Here is a 21,393-nt window from a genome sequence, read left to right on the forward strand (position 1 = left end):
ATTCAGATCCAAAATAGGAGTTAGTTTTGCTGTAAGTTGCCACACAGTGAGTATTACAGAACAACTGCTGCACAATAACTGCATTTGCACAGACAGCTATTTTCCATTTCAACCTTACTGTATTCAGCCAAAATTTTCAGACACAGGAGCACAACCTTTGGGATACAGACACCTAAGTGCTGTGCTCTGCTGCATGCTTCCAGACTTCCCCAGCTTGCTCTGAGGCCACTGATGGAGAATAGAGCAGAGAATGTTACAATGTGCTTTTCAACTGAGAGGTCTAGCAGGATGTAACAGTTTCTGCATGTTTTATTTTGGAGAAAGTCACTGTTTCTATAGTACTTTCTGTCAGTAAAGAGGGTTGAGAGAGGGATGGGGGCTGTCCAGAGAAAGGGATTTCCCAGCTCTGACTACTGAAGGGCCTCTGCTAGCAGGATGCACAGCTTTCCACAAGCAGCACTCACTCAAGAGCCTGAACACCATAATTAAAATATGGTCCTGTTTAAGGTATAAACAAGTTTAAGGCATGTTATTTTCAGGGTTACACTGCAGCAACGCTAAGCACCTTAACAAATTGCCTCCAAATTAGTCAGGGCCAGTAGCGCTGCCCTTGAGGGAACTTCAGTTGAATTTACCTGAGCAGAAGAAATTGGGCAATGCTCACAGCTCTTCACACTGCCAGTGTGACACCAACTGTTTATTTGCCTCTGTAGCCAGCACAGCCCAGTGAGATCTGTACCTGGTCACCCACCCACCACAGGGGACTCCTGTCAGGCTCCACACCACTGCTGGTGGCAGACGGCTTCTCAGGCAGGGAACCAGCCCCACTCTGGGGACACGCTTCCCAAGGCGCCCCGGGTGATGTGCCTGCCTCCCTGAGGCCATCCCAGACGAGGCAGGATGCCCACAGCCAGCCAGGATGCCCACAGCCAGTGCGGGGCCTCAGGCACTTCTGGTCCACGCGCCCCTGTGGCCTGCAGCACAGAGGTGAACCCAGCTGTGCCCCAGCTGTGAGCTTCTCGTAATAGCACAGGTGGGTCTGACAGCTTTTGTCAAGGTAAGAGGACGCCCCAAAGTGCTCTAGAGCCAGGAAGCCTTCCAGAAAAGTTTTAGTCCACAAATTCTACCACTGCCACAGAGCAAGCCCTTAGTTGACTGAGCACAGAAAAAAAGCTGCATGATCACATAGTTTCAGACTGTCATACTGGGTATCTAAATTACTTCTCTTCTATGAAGAGCCTTTGACAAAGACCTCTCTTCTGCCTGGCACTGTTAAATTTTTATTTTTCAGCTTATTTTATTATGATGTTACTCAGTTGTTCATATTAAGAAAAAATAAAGCTATAAACACACTTTTTTTTTCTCTTCAGTCTTTTGTTTTTCATCTCAAGGCATTAATTTAAGCTTCTCAAGGCTCTTCTAATCCTTATTCCAGTATTTGATTTGATCCAACTTCTGAATTTAATCCTCCTAGCTAATAATTTATTCCTTTGCCTATCTGTTAGTTGACATTCTTCTCCGTTAATGTCTTTATTGCCATCAAGACTCAGAACACTAACTTTCAGATTTGTGCTGTAGCTATTCACTTTTTAAGCAACATTGTTTTAAGACAAATAAAATTGAAATAAGTCACAACTGCCTTTTTAGCTGTGGAATTCTGTACTACCTTTCTCACATACAGTTGTGAAGCTTAGAGATTATTAAATGCTACGTGCTGCATTTAAGCCTGACTAGTAGAGAGGTCCTATAATTTTAAACCTAAATTTTAAAGTCCACTGTAACCCCACACTCTGCTTCCCTAACCTAAGTCACATGCATATAAATTCTTGTGCTTGAGCAGAAAGCAAGGTTGGTTTTGTGACATGGCTTCCTGTGTGCAGAACAGCAGCACATGCTCTGGTTTAGGCACTTAGAGGTTTTATAGGTCTCAAATGCTGAAAATTTCCATCAGGTGGACCCAAACACTCAGAATTTTTTTTTCAATACACCTTCTTCTGTGATCACTGAAATTAAACACGTGGCTCGATATGTACAACTGGGTACTCCATGTAAAGCAGGATCTTTACACCAGTACAGTTTGGGTGGGATTCTGTGTTTTTGTTTTTTGGTTTTTTTTAAAGGCCTTAAATTTTAAATCAAGTAATTAGAAAAATTAGTATGCTGAAATGCTAAGAAACTACTAAAAAAAAAAAAAGGGGGAAAAATAAACAATTTGGACAAAGCCAATCTGAAAACACTGGCAAACAACCAATGTTTAGGGATCCTGGATGAGATGGACAGCAGTGTCCATGGGTTGAGGTCGACAGCAAGGATCATGTCCTGTGCTTTCCATCTTCTGGTGATGCCTTGAACATGCTTTCAGCAGATGGATCTTTTAGTAGTAATTCAGGCTCTCCATACTATTCAATGTAAGATCTGAAGCAGAATAAATGTATAAACTGCTAATCACCTGAGATTACATTTGAACACCTCACAGGAATAAATATTTTATCACTTATCACTGACCTCATATTCACTATTCCCCCCAATTATCCGCCTGGTTTTAAAAACAAAATTGACATTTCAAGTGACTTTAAACCATCCACCTGAATATTCAAAACTACTTGTACAGCAAATACTGCTGGCAAACCTGCACAAAAGCATTTGGTCACAATCAGCATACTTTCTGCATCACTGACCAGTGTGGTGTTTTGCAGACCAATACAACACAAATTCATTGTTTGAATTACACAGATTTTTCTACACTTCAGATGTTAATCGCATTTCTACTATCATTCAGTTCTACCTGTAAGTTCTAATAAATTTTCAAAAGCTCCAAACAAAACAAGATTTGAATATTTCTTTTTCCTTAACATGAGAGTGATCTAATACACTGAAGTACTGCAACTTAATGGAGAACAAATTAAGTAAATATTCCTGGAAATAATCAATTGAATTCACAAAAGTTGCAGATAAGACCTTGATATGAAATGCATGGCAATACAAGGGTATCACACAAACAATTTCAAAAATGAGATCTTCAAACAAGAAGAAATTCTACCCGTCAATATGCTGTCAAGTACAGGATCTTTGTGTAGCTGTCTGGCAGCTACACAAAACTATTAAGAATCCTACAGCACTGCTTATAGTAACAGATCTGTATTGTTTCATTATTTCATCAGAGAGGAGGCTAAAGCATCCTGTAATTTATACACAGTAACTACAAAGAAAATAAAACTGAAGTCAAACAGAGAAAGACTTCCCCTCAGTGTGTTTAAATTATTCTGAAACCACTGGAAATCACAGAAGATAGATTCACAGAATGTTAAGGGGTGCAATGGACCTTAAGGATCAGAATGAGCTTTCCTACTCCCTGTTTTACTATAATCCTAGCCATAATAAAACATCTAAACATAAAAGTTATCAACTATCTTCTTCTAACTTGGCCTGCAAACTTCTGGACAGCTAAGCAAACTTCAAGACTCCCACAACATGCTCAGATTTGTCTCTCTTGCTCTGTCCTCTTGTCCTCCTTCCTGAATTTTTTGCAAAACATTTCTACTTTTTAATCTCATAAAAAACATAATTAATTTTCACATGCCACTAAACCCCACTTATCTGCCTACAAAATCATTCCAGTCATGCCAAAAAGATAACAGAGCTGAAAGTTCTAGCAATACTATAAATAAGATCAACTCTAGACTACTTGAGACACAGATTTTATGTCTGGAATCCCAAACACTACAAGCTACAGGCCCAACAGCAGCAAAATGTTTTTCTCCATATCAAAGACATAAAGGTAAACAATGTTTCCTCAGAAGATTATTTTTTTTTAAATAAAACAGTCCTGCAGTTAGTCATAAAGACAGTGCTATATACGTCAGGATTAAACAAAATCTTAATATCAACAGTTACTGACAATAAAACATCAAGATGAGCTAGAATTATAAAAAAAAATTGCTAAGCAGTTGTTCATTTTTGTTTCACCTTATAAAGCATAAGGTAAAAAATTCATTTGAAGTGCACCTGATAAAATGCAGATTTTGTGTTCTGAATGGAGGAAGAAGGATGTGGAATGAGCTGAAGGTGGGCAAAGGTTCTTCCACAGAGCCTGAAAATTACTTTAATACACTAAAGAAAATGGGCTAAGCATATATACAAAACAAATAACCTTCTGCTGAGAAGTGGAAGGATATCATAAACAAACACATATCTAATTATGAATACTCCAAACCAACTCAATAATCAGGGCTTAATTACAGGCCATTTAACCAGGCTTACCTTATCTATCTGTTTTATGCATGCACATACTTACCACTCAGAAAAAAACATCTGCAGCAGATAAGTCAGAAAGGCACAGCTACCTTCTAACACCAAACTAGTATTTCTCTACATTCTGAAACCACAGTATGTAAACACTCAAAAAAACCCCATCTACCAAATGTTTTGCAAAAGATGGGAGGTATGATTTCACTACTGATTTCATACTAGTTAACCATGATATACAAGAGATAGCTCTCAAATGCATTTCATATAAAATGGTGATGCTTTATTAATAGCAATTAATATAGCAGCAAATTCCTCTCTCTTCCCCAAGGCAAAGGAGCACTAAAATGCCCTTTGTAACTGTTAAAATAGCATGACACGTTGGTTTTGCATGGCCAGGTTTTGGTATTGGGGGCTACAGGGGTGGCTCCTGTGAGGAGCTGCCAGCAGCTTCCCCATGCCTGGCAGAGCCAGTGCCCGCTGGCTCCAGGATGGATGTGCCAGGGGCCAAGGCTGGGCCAATCAGGAATGATGGCAACACCTTGGTGGTAACATATTTAGAAGGAGAAAAAGGTTATTGGGCCGATGTGCTCAGTGAGGAGTGAGAACATGTGAGAGAAACATCTCTGCAGGCACCAAGGTCAGTGAGGAAGGAGGGCAGGAGATGATCCAGGTGCTGGAGCAGAGATTCCCCTGCAGCCCATGGTGCAGCCCATGGAGAGGCAGCTGTGCCCCTGCAGCCATGGAGGTTCACAGGGATGCAGAGATCCACCTGCAGGTCATGGAGAACCCCCCTGGAGCAGGCTGGTGTGTGCAAGAAGGCTGTGGAGCCATGGGAGGCCTGTGCTGGAACAGGCTCCTGGGAGGGACCTGCAGACCACTGGAGAAAGGAGCCCATGCTGGAGCAGGTTTCCGGGTAGGACTTGGTACCCACCCTTTGGGGGACCCACGCTGGAACAGGACTGACCCCATGGAAGAGTGACCACACTGCAGCATTTTATGTAGAACTGCTGCCTGTGGAATGGACTCAAGATGGAAAAGTTCCTGGAGAACTGTCTCCTGTGGGAGGGACCCCACGCTGGAGCAGAGGAAGGACTCCTCTCCCTGAGCAGCGGCAGAAGCGCGAGATGAACCAGCCATAAACTCCATGCCCCACCTCCCTGCACTGCTGGGGACAAGGGAGAGCTGGGAAGGAGGGACAGGTGGGGGGAAGGTGTTTTTAACACTTACTTTACTTCTCATTATCCTGGGATCCTGTTTGGTGGATGATCTCTCCTGCTCCTTATCTCAACCCTTGAACGTTTTGTTCTATTTTCTCTCCCCTTTCCAGTTACCAGGGTGAGTGATAGAGCAGCTCTGAGGGATGCCTGGCAGCCAGCCAAGGTCAGCCCACAACACACTGGAATGCTTTCAGTAAGTCAAGAGGCAGTTATTTACTTCGGACATGGCAATAAAAAAGCTGAATCATATTTTAGATAATTTCACTATTTATAGCTGCTGGGGATAAGCTTTCTGCTATACCATGCACAATTTATGGATAAAAAGGATTTGTTGCAAACATCACTTTTTGAAATTGGAACACAGCAGAAGATTCATGGGCCCAGACATATCCTTTGCTTTTATACTTTCCCATATAAAGCTTAACATTTTCAGTGCCCATGTCCATAAGAAACCAGCAGAGATTATTTTATCCCCATCCCATCAACAATATTCCAGTGATAGCAATGACCCGCGTATGTCTCAGATTTCTGCAGAACTGGCAAAAGCAGGAAATTACGCTTTTGTTTTTTTCAAAACTGAGTGAGAGTAGCAATATATTCAGGCTGGAAGTGCTAGTTTGCACATACACCCAACAGACTTCTGACAAAGACTGCTCCTCATCACCTGAAGCCTAATTTTTAATACCTTTTTTTTTAGAATGGTACAATTAACTTCCAGAACTTCACCCACCTGTACTTGCAGGTAAAGTAAGTCTTTAGGAAAGTATAATATTCTGCAGTAATGCCAACATACTTTAGATAGCCCAGTACTATGTGTCAAATTGGAAGTGGGCAGCACTGGAGTATGGGAATTGGGTTGAGAACAACTTACTTCAGCTAGAAGTTAAAGAGAAATTCCTCTTCATGGAATCACAGTGGTTACACACCCTGTGGTTACTGATATTGCACAATCAGTAATTTAAATATGGTAACATTTTGTTTGATAAATTTCAATTTAGCATGTATTTGGATAAAATTATTGTCTCCTTCCTAAACACTTTTTACCTAACAGGCATGCTTGGTTTTTATTCCTCATTGGATCACTTATTATTACTTAAAATGCCTTTCAAGACAACCAAATTACAACACTATCTGTGTGTCATATACATGCTGGAGAGAACAATCAGTCACAGGTAACTAATGGATTTTATTTCCACCACCAGAGAGGTGTTCCAGCTTCAAAGTTCAAGAGACAAATACCTTAACAGATGAGACATGCAGGTATATGCTTCCTCTGCTTGCAGCTTGCTTTTCTGCTTCTCATTACCTTAAAGTTTAATATAATCTTTCCTTTTACAAGTAGAGGAATAACATGGACTATAGTTACAGGTTTTTCTTCAGTTATTTACAGTTCACCCTGAATATAACTGTGCCCCAGTAACTTCTGCAGACAAAACACAAACAAGAAAAAAATATATCGCTTGTAAAAATACTTGGTCAGCTGGAAATTCAGTTTATAAGTACCAAAGACAATAAAAGAAGCAAGCATATAAAATCTTCAACTATAGAAACCAGTACTGTTTAAAACAGCTTGTTTTGCTCTGCCATTTCCTGAATTCCTCTCAAGACCTCCCTAGCATGGGCACACTATTCAGACATGCTCCAGCAAGGCTCCAGTACTACAGCAAAAATGAATCCATTAACTGAGAATGGCTTAAACACACCACACAATAAAAATTTTGCAATTGATCAGGTAATAAATATCAAACTGCTACGGTAAATGAAAGTTCTGCCAGTTCATTCTGGGGCCTCCAGACACAGGTCCAGACCAGACCAATTGCTCAATTGCAAGCACAGAGAGCCCAGCCCACAACTCATGCGCGCACACACGCACACACACACACACACATGCCTCTTTCAGATGGTTTAACAACCATCACCCAGGGCCAGATGTGTATCCAAATAACTGCCATTAGCCACAGCTGCACCCAGCCTGATTTCCATAGGCCAGCACTACTGCACTCCCACTTTCTTCACTGCATTACTCCATAAACTGGGAGAAAATGCTGGGTTTTAATGTGTCCAGTTTTGTTGATCCCACTATCCTCAGCATACAACTCATCAATGCCAGCTAAGGGTATTATCATCAAAAAGTCATGTAACACCTTTTAAGTCCCTGCAAAGTTTGCTCAAGGACTGAGACATTTACTATCCATTATCTGTATTTCCAAATAACAATGTGTTGAAATTAAGGAGCAGCTTTAACTCCTGTAATTTAAAAGCTATGCATTTTGTTTAGTACACCATCTCATACACCTGCCTTACTACAGAGATTCCAGGAACCACCACACTGAAATGAAGAAAGAAATAATGTTTTGGCTGGAAGTGACAGTGTCAACGATCAGCTCAGACAAGAGCACCTGAAACACAGGATTAACAGCTTCTAACACAAATCCTGTATTGCACACTCTCCCCCTTCTTGAGACTTGTTAGAGATGCCAGGAAACAGCCAAGTGCTGCCACTGCTCTGCAAATTACACACCTCAGTCTCAGAGCACAGAGCTCACTTCTCAGTGGGGGTGAGGTCAATCTCTAGGTTAGAAAAGGAAATTCTCGTTTGAGCAAAACATTGCTTGAGAAAGAGAATGTAAAACTGTTGTGTGAAACCTCTTATTCACGTGCTTAACTGAAAAATGCCATCTTAACTTTCACTTGAACACAAATAACATTTACTCTGGGTCTTATGATCTGATGACATTGGAGGCATAAGAGGAAAAAAAAACCCATGTAATTTCAAGCCATACTAACTTTCAGTGATTCCAAAGCCAGTATAAAATAAAGAGGCCTAGAATTTGCACTACATTACAGTTGAAGAATGTTGTAGACATTTTTATCACAAATAGAATTGACAACATGGCTGCTCATGACTGTGAGTAGCTGGACACAAAAAAAACCCCAGACCAGCCCAAAAAACTCCCCAAGTTACTTTGACATTAAATCATAGCTCCTGGAGCACCACAGTTTGTCTATTGATACTCCAAACAAAAACAAGAATGCTAGAATCTTCAAGTTGAGATACGCATTACTGAAATTTGTCTCAACACTTTTTCAAGGTATATTGTGCACAAAGAATACTTTCCCTACAAGAAAATTCTTCCTATATACTTAATTTTCAGTAAAATTTTGTTTTGTTCATCAATTCAATCTGATTCACAAAATGTGACAAACACAGTTAAGAAATTTGTCAATGGGAGAAGATGAAAGTAGTTTAAATCATTAGTCCAATACAGGGAAAATATAATAATTACAAGAAACCTACCTACAAAGGCAGTGGGAAAATAAAGACAAAAGTAAAAGTAGTACAGTACCATCTATTTGCCTCATGATTTATCTAAAGCATGTAGAAACTGTAACCAAATTTACTTAGAACATGGTTAAAGCTGCTAGAATATAATAAATGCAGAAAAAAAACGATGGAAAGGTACTGCCAACCTTTTGGATTAAGTAGGTAATTTTAAAGGATATATACAATGGTAAGATTATGACAAATACCATTTGGTGACTTTTTTCCTTCTCATTTTTGTACTATTCATGTACAAGTATTAACAAAACATAAAGGTGAATTCTAGCCCAAAACCTCTATTATGAGGTAAACTCAAGAAAAACATCTGCAACTTGGAAGAAAATTCATCCTAAGACATAACTATCTCAAACCAGCCACCATTTACATACCATAAATTTCTATTTCAGTAGTTCAGTATTAGTTTTATACAAAACTAAACTGTAAGGATGCATCATCTGCTTTAATGCTTATTAGGCATTTTACTGCCCATCACTTGCAGTACTTGCCTTGTTGCACCAAAATATGAAACTGACCAAAGTTGAGATTTGATTATCCACTCACCTTTTTCAAGCAGCAAGTATTATTATTCTTTACCTAGCAGCAACTATTTAAAGAAAACTCAAAAGAGATAAGTTAAGCCATGAAGCACGCTGAAATCTAGGTTTAGTCAGACTAGGCAAGTTACTATTTAACGGAAATGAGCAGCTTCCTGTTGTCAGGGCAAACAGCGAGCAGCTTCCATTTCAAGCTGTGGTATTTTATGCTCCTGCAAAGATCTGCACCACAATTTCTATTTCAATAGTGTTCCAGGTGAAATTTGCTTTCAGGTGAAGCAGAGACACTAAATGTACTAGAACGTTTTAGCTCAAGTACCAAATGCAAACGTACTAGAACATTTCAGTTCCTTGTTCCTGCTTCTAAGCATGTTCCAAGTTCACAAAGTTTTTGTCTTCCAAATACAGGGCTCGGACCTCTTTCCACCGCAACACTCGTCCCCTCCAGACATTTTTTTTTTTTTTTGCCTCCACTGTCGATGCTCTTTCAAAGCAAATTTCCTATTTAGAGCTGACAAAAGATAAAAGAGTTGGCAACAGTCAACCCAGGCAGTGAGCGTGAAAACGACTGCTGGGAGAAGTTCTGACCAGGCTGTAACGTGAGTGGTTTCGCCGAGCAGTTCCGCAAAGGAATGACTGAAACAAGACACGTGCAGAGAGGGGGAAGCATCACCTGGACCGTGTTTCGTTCTACCCGAGGTCAGGAAAGACTGCGAACATGTACCTCTAGAGACACACAGAGGTGTGGAAGGTCTGACCATTCAGGTTTCTAAAAAGGAAAAATGCACACTGAACTGTGATCTCTTTTATTTGATTACCAGTATGTAAATAGATACAACTACAGGCGGAACTTCAGGATTTTTGCTAGTAGTACTTCAAAGCCAAACTGGCAGAAAAGTTTCTTTCACCACCACCGTGCAGACTTCAGCTGCATCACCACGCCTGCCTCTGCCTCAAGAGCTACAGGTCAGTCCTGCGCGCCCCGGCACAGCGGGGGACGCGGGGCAGGGCTCACTCCGAGTGAAAGCAGAAACATTTCTGGGAAAATAGCGAAAAGCTAGCCTACGAGGAGCGGCGAGTTTCGATATCGCAGAGCAGAGCAGCCTTCACCCAAGCACATCGGCGGTGAGGAAACTCTCCCCGCGTGGTTCCGGGAAGCTCCCACCTGGAGCGCGGCGCCGGGACCCGCCAGGGCAGGAGGCGGCAGCGACCCGGACCCGGACCCGGGGCCGCTTTTCGCCCCCCGGGCTGAGCCCAGAGCTCTGCCGGGGCCGCCGCTGGGCCCCAGCCCGCCCCGCCGCCGCTCTCGGCCGCGGCTGCTGCGGGCGCGCAAGGCAGGGGCCGGGGCCGCCTGGCGCGGCGGGGCCGGGGATGGGGAAGGGGCCGGGGAAGGGGCCGGGCCCCGCAGGGCGGCACTCACTGTGTGTGCGCGGCGCGGCGGCAGCGGCGGTGCCGAGCGGAGCGGGCGCGGCGGCGGCGGCTCAGGGCTCAGGGCTCGGGGCTCCCGCCGGGACCGGGGCGGGGCCGCTGCCAACCCTGCCCTGCCCTGCCCTGCGCTCGCCCCGGGCCGAGGCGGGGCCGATCGAGCCCCGCCTCGCCTCTCGCACCAGCGGCCGCCGCCAAACTCTGCGCACAGTCGTCTGTAGGCACCGAGCTGCATGCAGAGGCGGTTTAAATTTTGGCAGCAGCGCGCTGCGAGCCTGACGAGATGCATGCTCTACTCATACCCACTGTCGTGTGACTCGCGCAGGGGGTCCTAGGAGTTAGAGAACAAGTCTTGAACACTCTTACGGCCAGAGAGGAGGGGAATTCGTGCCAGGAAGGTGCTAATTCGAGGCCTGGGAGGGGCAAGATCAGGTTAGCAGAACCCGGTCCGCACATCTCGCGCGAGAGACTGTGAAAGCAGCAGCAGCTCACACACCTATCGACGAAGAGGAGCATCCCAAGTTACGGGACAGACGGCCTTTGCAACCACCAAGAGCCTCCAGAGGTCCCGCTGTGGATACCAGGAACCTGGGCTGTATAAAGGCAATACTGCTTTTACTAAAAAAATGACCCATGGGGAGGTTAACAAAACTTGGAAAGAAGGATGTACTACTGTGTAGTAGTACCAAAAAGTGCCAAATTCACAGACCACAAGGACATCAGGCAGAGCTCCCAAGATAAGGAAGACACCAATAAATCCAATTGAGCAACCGTGCTACAATCATCTTGATTGGATAAAAGGTAACACCGGTGGGGGAGATTGCAACCAGCAGCTCATAGCCCTCCGATCCAAGAAATCCACCGACCCAAAAGAAGAGAAAGAACTAATTAGACTAGGAAACAATGGAAACAATGGAATCATTAACCAATACAATACATTAACCAATACTAACTAGAGAACTATGCACCTTGTAGCTAATAAACATGGATTCCTTTGTTTGCTAAAACACATAGTGAAAAATCTTCATAGTCAGTTTTGTCTTGTGTACCCAGCACCCCTTCCTGCACAGAACTTACTAAAAGAAGGATGAATTAGGTCCCCCCACTCCACCACTGAGAAGCCCAGGATGAAAAAGGACCAACAGCTGGATCTGTAAGTGGTGACTGTCTTCTACTGGCACTGCCTCTCTCTTTCCCCTACACACTAAAAGCCACAAATAAAGTCAGTATTGTTGAACTGGCACTTTGTCTCATTTGCTCCTTAATTTGGGCATCTCTCACTCATCAGATTGTAACAGGTGCATTCATACTTGTACCTCTGCTAGAGGTGACAACAGAGGTGGATGAAGCTCCCAAAGACCTACACAGGTTTTCAAGCTTAAATGAAACAGAAAAGGGGATTCAAAAGTTAAGTTGACAACAGAAAGTGCCATTACTACATCAGCCTCATTACACTGCAAAATAATTTTGTTTTGCCCAATTCTGTTACTTATACATTAAAAAAAAAAAAAAGCACAAAAACAAACCCCCAGCAACCAGTCCCCCTCCCAAACACCAAAAAGTCAGAACAAGGAAAGATAAAGCCTGAGACCATAAGACATTAAAAAAAAATAAAAATCATGCATATTTTAGAGCTAGAAATGGGAGAAATAAGAAACACTACAAAACTTGGTAAATCAGTTTCTTTATTTTATAGAAAGTAATTTGATCAGTGTGCTGAACCTGCCATTAGCGATGGTTTTGCTATTTTTAGTAAAAATAAACATTTGAAAATAATTACCTTGGAGAATATATAATCTCCAAGCTTATTTCCCCTTAATCACTGTTGCTTTTTTCATAACTATTGCATCTAATCTAACATTGGGTGCTCTTAATAGGAAGGGGGTACCTAGGATATCTCCATAGTTTATTTCCTGCAACTGGTTCTGAGGTTCCTAAAATGCAGTAGAACATCTACGACCTCACCCTGCACCACCTTGGCATGGTACAAAATCTGCATCTCTTCCACCTTTCTCCATCAACGGCCTGCAACATCAGCTGTCAGCTGAGAATTTTGTGGTGTAAAGTCACACAAGACAGTTTAAGTACCTAGATGGCCAGTTTTAACTTTCACAAGTTGCTGAAGTAATCATGAAGAACTTGGATCATGTGTCTAAGGTAATGGAATCAGTTAGCAACACAAGAATGACACACTCTGACAGTATCATGTACTGCTACAAAGACAAACACAAGTCACAGCTTCCACTCTATGATATTTAAAAGGGACATTATCAACTACAAGCTAAATTATTTTGTCTGGACAAAAAAAGTATTATTGATTAAGCACTGGCAAAAGCAAATTTTACGTTCAATTTGTGCACATGGCTACTGTAAGCACTGGGACCTCTGTAGGCACTAGTACCCTTAAGTTTGAGTAACTTGCATAGCAACAGGGAAAAAGCATTAATTGCTGGAGGACAAAAGTCAGTGGAAGTTAAGGGCAACAGCCAGAGGGTTCTGAGTTCAGTTCTTCTCCAATGACTAGATTCAAAGTTGAGAGTGTCCCTTTAAAAGTTTCATGTACAACAGAATTTAACTAATTTTTAATCCATCATTACAAGACAGCTACTGATAATTCATCTTACAATAGTTAAACAACAATGAACAATAGGCAACTGAACAACTGATTTGTAAATGAAATAGCAGCAACATGGAACTCTAGAAGGTTGAGTTTCTGCAGGATTTATTGGAAAGATTATAAAGGTGTGGCAAATACATTGTGATTTTACATAATTTAGTTTCAAGAATAGCTTATGGTAACTATAAACATTATTGAAAATGCCTGGTCAAGGTCAGTACTTTTCTGGTATAAGCATATAAGTTTGCCAGGATTTTTCAAAGTGCAGCTTTACTCAGAAAAATGACAACATTGTATGTCTTGGCAAATTGCATTTAAAATCTGCTCAGTTTGCAGATGGTAAGACAGCTTTTTGTGATTGCCAGTACAACAGATTTGAGCTTGAAGTATTAAAGCTAATGAGATATAAATATTTAAGGACAAAACATCAAGGACATAATTATATAATACTGCCATGATTTTTGCACATGTAACTTTGTTAGTTCAGTGGGTGTATAAAACTGACGCAGGTATATAAAGCAGCTACAAAGTCATGACAGTTTCAGCTGATTCTAAAGCAGTGTGCTACTGTTTATCCCACTGTTTTCCTTCTTCCACAAGAATAAAGAATATTAGAAACTCAGCCACTGAGCAGATAACTCATACTCATTGGGCAAGTCTATTTTGTAAGGTGGTGTCACTTTTAGTCACTATTCTGGTCCATCACTGTACTTAAACTGCTTTGAAATCACATTCAATTTCATCTCTAAGTGTTAAGGAAGAACAATTACAACTGAATCACTGAACAGCTGTACCAGTTTGAAATGCTGTCACATGTTTCTTCATGGCAAAACATTCACATTCTTTTTATTGCACAATTTGAAAATTCAGGTTATGTGCATAAAAACCTTCATAGTGTTTGCACTGCAACTTGCGAAACATACATTTAAAATGACCTTAATACATTTTACAAAATCTTTTTAAACAACTTTATATTCTTAAGATAAAAGCATCCTGAGAATGTTACATAGTTCATTATACAAGCCCTTCATTTCTGCTATGCTTTATTTATCCCCATAGTTCCTAATTTGACAGGTTTATTTTACAGTTAATATCTTGGTGCTATATTTCACAAAATATCTTTTAGCAAAAAGTACACCATTGGCATTCAAGTAATCCAGCCTCACATCTAATTTACAAATTAAACCTTTGTCAAACTCTCAAGTAAGGAAAAGTAAACCAAAATACATACAGAAGCAGTTTAGCTGACTAAAAAAAAAAAAGTAAAGGCCTTGTGCATTAAAAATTTGGTCAAACATTTAAGTTATGCAGTCTAATATTTTGGCAAAAAAAAAAAACCCTCTACATCTATCCTTCCCAGTTTGTTTTCTTTCATCTGACACCAGATGTAAACATAAACATCAAGAAAGAAAGACTGACAGTGTAGAAGTACTTTGCTGTTGAACTACTTTTTCCTTTTTTAAAGTACTTAGGAAAAACAGACAAACAAGAATGTAAGTGCTAAGAATGGACTATCTTTGGGCTAAATAAAAGTCTTACTGGAAAAAATGTAAAAATAAATTAGGTTGGGTTTTTCTTTTATTTCCTCTACAGACATCTAAATAAATAGTCTTTCAAGAAATTCTAGTGCCATATCCTAAAGCACTATCTTCCTGTATCTTTTTGATCAAGTCTAAGGCTTCACACATAATCTTGACTATTTTACTAGGAAGATATCCATTCATATTTACATTTTATTTTTTGTAAAGGGAGTGTTCAGGGTTAAAAATATATTTATTTTTAAAAGGTCAGCCTGCCATCCTGATGGCAGTGATTCAAGCTATAGAACAGAAGATAAGTTAAAGAACATCCTTCAGTTTCTTATACTCTAGATGAGAGGAAGGAGATCAGGCAAGTTACAGAGGTAAACAACCTGGATTTCAGGAATGGAGAGAAAAAGTGGCTCGTTATATGAATGTCTGCGCGACCAGGACTATTCACTCCTGGAAACTTTGTTTCTCTTCTGCACATAGGTATACATTTTTATTGTTGGCTAACTAAACAAATTGAGAAGAGAGACAGTTACGGTTTCTTTGCCACAGTGAAAAAACATTACCTAAGGTTTCCATCAGGACTGACATGCTTTTACTAGGTGGCAAGGTGTTGAATATAAGCAGAGGTCATGCCCAGATGGTACACTCCACCTGCGAGTGTAATTATCTCAAAAGGAAGAGTAAACCACTTCAGTAACATCTTTATAAATTATAACTGTGTAATTTGGAGTCATATTTAGCTTTCATTTTAGGCAATGATCAAAATCTGAAGGACCTTTTAATCTTTAAGGCATTAGTGCATCAGGGACTAAAAGCTCCAGGTAATTAATAAATAAGAGGTTGGGGGCAGAAGGGCAGAAACAAAAAAACCCAAAACATCTTTGTATCACAAGCTATCATTGTGCATCTCCTTTATGGTTAAGCTCCAGGAAAAATATTTTCAAGGATAGCAGAAGGGGAATGTTATTCACTATTCTGAGAAAAACATTAGATCATAAATTTCACATCATTTTTTAACACATCCTTTAAAGGGCTAAATCTATCAGGCAGGATTCTCATCTTTACTGTTCCATCAGCACCACAGGAGAATATGTGATTTGCTGGTCCTGTTTCAATTTGCATGACTCCTGTCCCAATGTTTCTGAAGAGAGACTGTCGAGCATGCTCATTGATGAAAGTGTGAAGAAGATTAAATGCAGACAGACTCCACACCTGGAAAAGCATCAAAACATCAATCTCTTATAAGGAAAATTACCATGATCTTAAAATTGTCAACAGTGAATTGTGCAGGAATTGCACTACAATTTGCATTTACTTTTCTGACACTAACTGTAAGAGAAGAATATGTAGCAATCTGTAATGACACATTTATAAAATACTAGTACTCATTTACTATAATAAGCAATATAGAGAGACAATAAGGTTATCACTAATTAAAAGGAGGACTGCATTATGAAGAGGTTAAGGCTGACATTTCATAATTAAATTCATAAATGTGAAAGTCAGATTTAAGAACAAATGTAGTACATATGATATCTGATTGTTCCACACTTGTACAAGATTTTTTTCTGAATGTACGCAGCACCTCTGCCCCCTCCTCCTCATTAATACCTTTATGTTGCCTTCAGCAGATCCTGTGACAAAATACTCTTCTGTAGGATCAACAGCAATTGCTTTGACTGGAGAATCATGACTCTGGAGTAACTGTTGCTGCTGCTTTAGGCGAAGATCAATTACACAGGTAAAGCCTTTTCTGCCTCCAGATATCAACAGCTGGTGTTTTGGAGCATATGCTAGCACAGTTGCTCCACTATCATGACAGATAAAAGCTGAAAGCCAAAGGAAAGTAATTCAAATAAAACACTCTACTAACTTGCATTTTCCATCAAACCCTAATAGTTCAAGACAGTAGCAACAGTGACTTTGATGCTGTAGTCCAGCTGACCACAACCAGCCCACTTATTGCAGTACCAATATACACGTTCCCCTCAGACATTCTGAAGCTAAAAAATCTTCAAAATCTCTCAAATTAAGCAATTAAAATCTGTATTAACATAATTTTTTTTCGATCCCTGTGTAATCACAAACTATTAATCCTTAAACAGAAACAGATTATTTTAATAATATACTATTAAAGTAACAGTTTTGTTATTTTAAGTAATATAATTTGGTTTTTTAAGTCATATATGCCCAGCAGAAAATCTTTCTAAACTACTTGCACAAATATCTTGCAAGTTTCCACTGGTCATTTTACTGCTAATTTGCTGCTTCTTACGTTTATTTGGTTATGTCTACTCCCCTAAATGAATGGGAAAAGTGAATGAAAATTACAATTATTACAACACAGCTTGGTATGCTCTACTTGTAGTTCAAAGGTCCTATGAATTTACATTTAGAAATTCCATATGTCTCTCACATACACTTAGGCTTTCATCATACTTTAGGTACAAGGAGTTCACAACTCCCTGATCTCAATTCCATATTTCAGATACTGAAACACATTTCTTGTATTACTTGCAACAAAGTATTAGTAGTAATACTTTGCAATATTATTACATAAATAAACTAATAAACAGGGTTAAATAAAACTAATGAAACAGGGATAAATACTTTTTGCACCCCCCAAAATCCAATTTAGAGGAAAAACTGATCTGAAGCAGAAGCTGCCCAGAGCCTTTTAAAAAAGAACAGAAATGTCTGGCTTGCACTTGTGAAACAAGGACAGAAGGCATGCAAAGGAAGGTGCTCATGTCCATGAAACCAATCATGCATATGAACACCAAGGAATTTCTGAAGAATCTGGTTCTATACTCCCACTGGTGCACTCACACAGAACAATGAAAGATGTTTTACTGCCAATGTTAAAATTACTTCCCACAATAACTCTTCCATAAGATAGACTCACAAATACACTTTTTTATACTGTGTTCAAACATTTTGGTTGTTGTAGTTTACTTACCATGCACCAAGCTGTTTGCAGGAGAAACCAAAGTATCCCAAAGACAAATATTTCTGTAGAAAAAAAACATGGCTTAATTCAGCAACAGATGTTCAGAGGTATTTTGGACTCTTGAAAAGTCATCTGTACCTTAAAAGGGTTGTTTCAGGCATAAAGCACTGTAAATAGACTCTCAATGATGATGTCTGAGCAGACCCTAAATTACTTCCATAGTTTATCATATGCTGCAAGAACATGCCTTCTACACAATTATTCTACAACTGGCTATTTCCATAAAGCATTTATATTAACAGTCTTTTGTAGCTTAATTCACAGAAATGTTAGCAGGTTTTGGTATTTTTTGATCAATACTTAGTTATGAAAACAAATGAGAAATTGAGAGCTATGCAAATTCCCTAGAGCTATGCAAATTCCCTAGAGCTATAAAAATAATTTATGACAAGTTCATGTGCATAGAATAGAATAGTTCAGCTGGAAGGGGCCTAGAAGGATAATGTAATCGCCCACCTGACACCTTCAGGGCTGACCAGAAGTTAAAGCATGTCATTAAGGGCATTGTCCAAATGCCTCAAACTCTGACAGGCTTTGGGGACTGACCTCAAGGAAGCCTGTTCCAATTTCTGAACCTCAAGGTAATAAAATGTTTCTTGATGTCCAGTCTCATGCCAGACCTCCCCTGGCACAGCTTTAAACCATTCCCACACATCACTCACTGGATTACCGGTGAAATCACTCAGGACCTCCTTTCTACTTCTCTTCCTCATAGGGAACATGAGCAGGATATTTGTGCTTCCCCATGAAACCTCCCTTAACAAGGACATGAATTTAGCTGCAAAACATTGCTTCTCTCTCCCACCAAGAAAGAAATCAAGCAGAAGTACTCTTAAACTGCTTAAGAAGAATCATAAAAAAAAATCCAAAGTGGGAGAAAGGAGAGAAAATATGGCACCACTTCACTTTTATGAATTATCACAATAGATCTTACCTATTGTCAGAAGAAAATCCTGCTGTAGCTATCAACGATGATGAACTGATGAAAACAAAGTCATTGGCTGTTTTGTTATGACATTGCCATGTCTGAAAAATTGATGTTAGAAATTTTTAATTAAAAAGGAATCTATTTTGTGCAAGCAGGCAATATTAATATTAATATTAAAAAGAAGAAAAGGTGTTTCATAAGAAATTTAAAAAACATAGGATACAAAGGTATTGGTATGCCTTGTAAGACTCTTAATTTTTCACAGAAATATACTCTGCAGCCCTATGTAACTGTCCATTAATTGACAAGTGACAATTATTGACAAGTCTAAATTAACATTAAAGTTATTTCAGACCTCATGTTACATTTTCCACTCTCCACTTAACAAGTATAATTAGAGTGTAAGAAGCTGTCATACAGACCACAGGATGGCAGCAATACATAACTTAATCTTGATTAATACTGGTTAACATCACAATCCTTGCCCTCTCCTAGCAATTCTGAAGGGAGAAAGAAGTTAGGGAATGCAATGCAACTTTATGGAAACTAATTGATTATTCAGCTTACCAAATATGGCTTAGGTGAAGTTCCAGTAAGTGGACAACATTTCCAATTTGTCTGATATAAACTTATATATCCATCAGCATCAACAATTCCAAACTGAAAGAAAATACACAGTAATAGTAAATACATAAGTATGTTTTGCAGAGAAAATATCCACAATTTTAAGAAGATACTTTAAATTAGAAGCATATGATGTTTCTGCTAATTTGCAATTATAGTGGAGGAGGGGAGAAGAGAAAGCATACAGAAGCATTTTGTCAGTTACCTTATTTCCTTGGTAATTGAATCGCATTCGAGTTACCCGTGAGTTCCCACCAGATCGAAAACATGTGATCTGCTGTTCATGACCCCATTCAAACATTCTCACACTTCCATCCTGAGCACCTGTCAGGTCTGCAACAGAAAATATTTACAAGACCTTTCACAAGAGTTTCAGCTTTTATAATTTCAAGAAAACTCACACTATCTCAAAATAACTAGTGCTAAAATTATGCCATAGTGTCTGTCTTGTTGTAGGAGCAGGACGTAACACTGCAACTCAAAGTCGTGTTACTCATTATTGGATGATGATTTGTATTTAGATGCTCATGAAATATGAAGCTATTTACATTTATTTGGAGATAATAATACATTTTTGCTACTATCTTTCATTTTAGTCACAAATAAGAGAGAAATACAGTACTTTTTGCTGTTTCTTAAGGCTATTCTACATCTCCCAATATTGTTTTTAAAATAAAAAATAGTTTCAGTAAGTATGGCTTATAAAGAAGTTTCAAAACATATAATAGATTGTTGTGCTAGTATAAAATAGCAACACACTAAAAAACAGATGAGTAAGAAATATATAATCTTTTTATAACCTTTCTGGTTTTTATAAGAACCTGAACTCACAATATGGCAGTGTTGGATGAGAAGCCATTCTTCTGACATTATTAATAGCTTTCTTGAGCATCTGTTCAACATAAAAAAATAGAAAAAAATTAAACAGTATTACTGAACAAAAAGCTATCAAACTAGAGAATAATTAGTGATTGCAGAGAATTGTTTCCTACCAAAACTCCTACGAAAACAAGTACTGGGTTTAGAGATTCAGAAGTCTGTGTCTTCCAAGACTAGTGTAGATGTTAGCACTTCTGCAGTTTTATACGTCTAGATAAATATTAAACTTTTGCTTCAGAAATGTATGGATCCAAATATAAACACTCCTTAGACTGCAGTCTTACCTCTTTTCTTGCCAATTCCTTTCTGATTCCATTAAATTTATTGGAATATTCCTGAATATTGTAAGATAAGCAAGAGAAAGGCAGAAGCATGTAAAGAAAGAGGTAAACAAACTTTAACAGAAGTAAAAATAGGAAGGAATATATCTATTTTCAAGTCTAGTTAACTTATTGCCATTGATTGAAAAGCAGCTATTTGTGACCATCCAGAACAAGCAATATACCATGTAACTGGTATAAAATAAGTACATAAATAAATAAATAAATTCTTCAAATGTATTCATAATTTTGCAAATACAGATCCAATGAATTTTCAGTAGCATGCTTGCTCCTAAATTCCAAAACTGGCTTTGAGCCAGGCATATCACCCAGATCGTTGTTTTCTCTCATTTTATTAATTCCAGCTGGGAAGAACTCAGTGTGCAAAGAGGACTGGAGACATTAGAGAGTAACATTTAATCCCCAGCTATTAAAATTATATGTTCATCACAAAAATGAAAAAAAGAGTAAAGATTTTTTTAATAATGGAAATACATCTGTGCCTGTATTGTCTCTTCCCTTCTTTTCTTTCTATTAATGTATGTTAAAGTTTTCATTTTTTTTACTCTCCAACAGCTCTCAAAAGTATCTGACTTCTTTGAAGACCCTCTTCCCTCAGAGAATTGTTGGATTTGGTTTGCTTTTACGTATATTATTTACCTCAACATTTGAGAAGGGCAAAATAGGTATTTGTGGCAGGTGCTAACTTCAAATGAG

At 39.3% G+C, this 21,393-nt stretch overlaps 2 protein-coding genes across 8 annotated transcripts in view; both read right to left on the minus strand.

The window, feature by feature from the left end:
• TNFAIP8 (TNF alpha induced protein 8) overlaps positions 1 to 10,899 on the minus strand; it is a 56,629-nt gene extending 45,730 nt beyond the window's left edge. The window contains exon 1 of the mRNA XM_054652039.2: positions 10,762 to 10,899. Coding sequence (XP_054508014.1) covers position 10,762 — 1 coding nt within the window. The 5' untranslated portion in view covers positions 10,763 to 10,899. The remainder of the gene's footprint in view (positions 1 to 10,761) is intronic.
• Positions 10,900 to 12,434: 1,535 nt separating this feature from the next.
• Positions 12,435 to 21,393, minus strand: part of DMXL1 (Dmx like 1) — a 76,027-nt gene continuing 67,068 nt past the window's right edge. For 5 of the 7 annotated variants that reach the window (XM_077171929.1, XM_054651843.2, XM_077171926.1 and 2 more), the window contains 8 exons: positions 20,641 to 20,691; positions 20,309 to 20,369; positions 19,683 to 19,810; positions 19,421 to 19,513; positions 18,860 to 18,951; positions 17,875 to 17,927; positions 16,527 to 16,744; positions 12,435 to 16,127 (listed from right to left, as the gene is read on the minus strand). In XM_077171929.1, coding sequence (XP_077028044.1) covers positions 15,903 to 16,127; positions 16,527 to 16,744; positions 17,875 to 17,927; positions 18,860 to 18,951; positions 19,421 to 19,513; positions 19,683 to 19,810; positions 20,309 to 20,369; positions 20,641 to 20,691 — 921 coding nt within the window. In that variant the 3' untranslated portion in view covers positions 12,435 to 15,902. The remainder of the gene's footprint in view (positions 16,128 to 16,526; positions 16,745 to 17,874; positions 17,928 to 18,859; positions 18,952 to 19,420; positions 19,514 to 19,682; positions 19,811 to 20,308; positions 20,370 to 20,640; positions 20,692 to 21,393) is intronic. The other 2 variants (XM_054651844.2, XM_077171928.1) reach the window with 1 other exon arrangement.

Source organism: Agelaius phoeniceus, chromosome Z (genome assembly GCF_051311805.1).
Source record: "Agelaius phoeniceus isolate bAgePho1 chromosome Z, bAgePho1.hap1, whole genome shotgun sequence".
In the NCBI taxonomy this organism is placed as follows: domain Eukaryota; kingdom Metazoa; phylum Chordata; class Aves; order Passeriformes; family Icteridae; genus Agelaius; species Agelaius phoeniceus.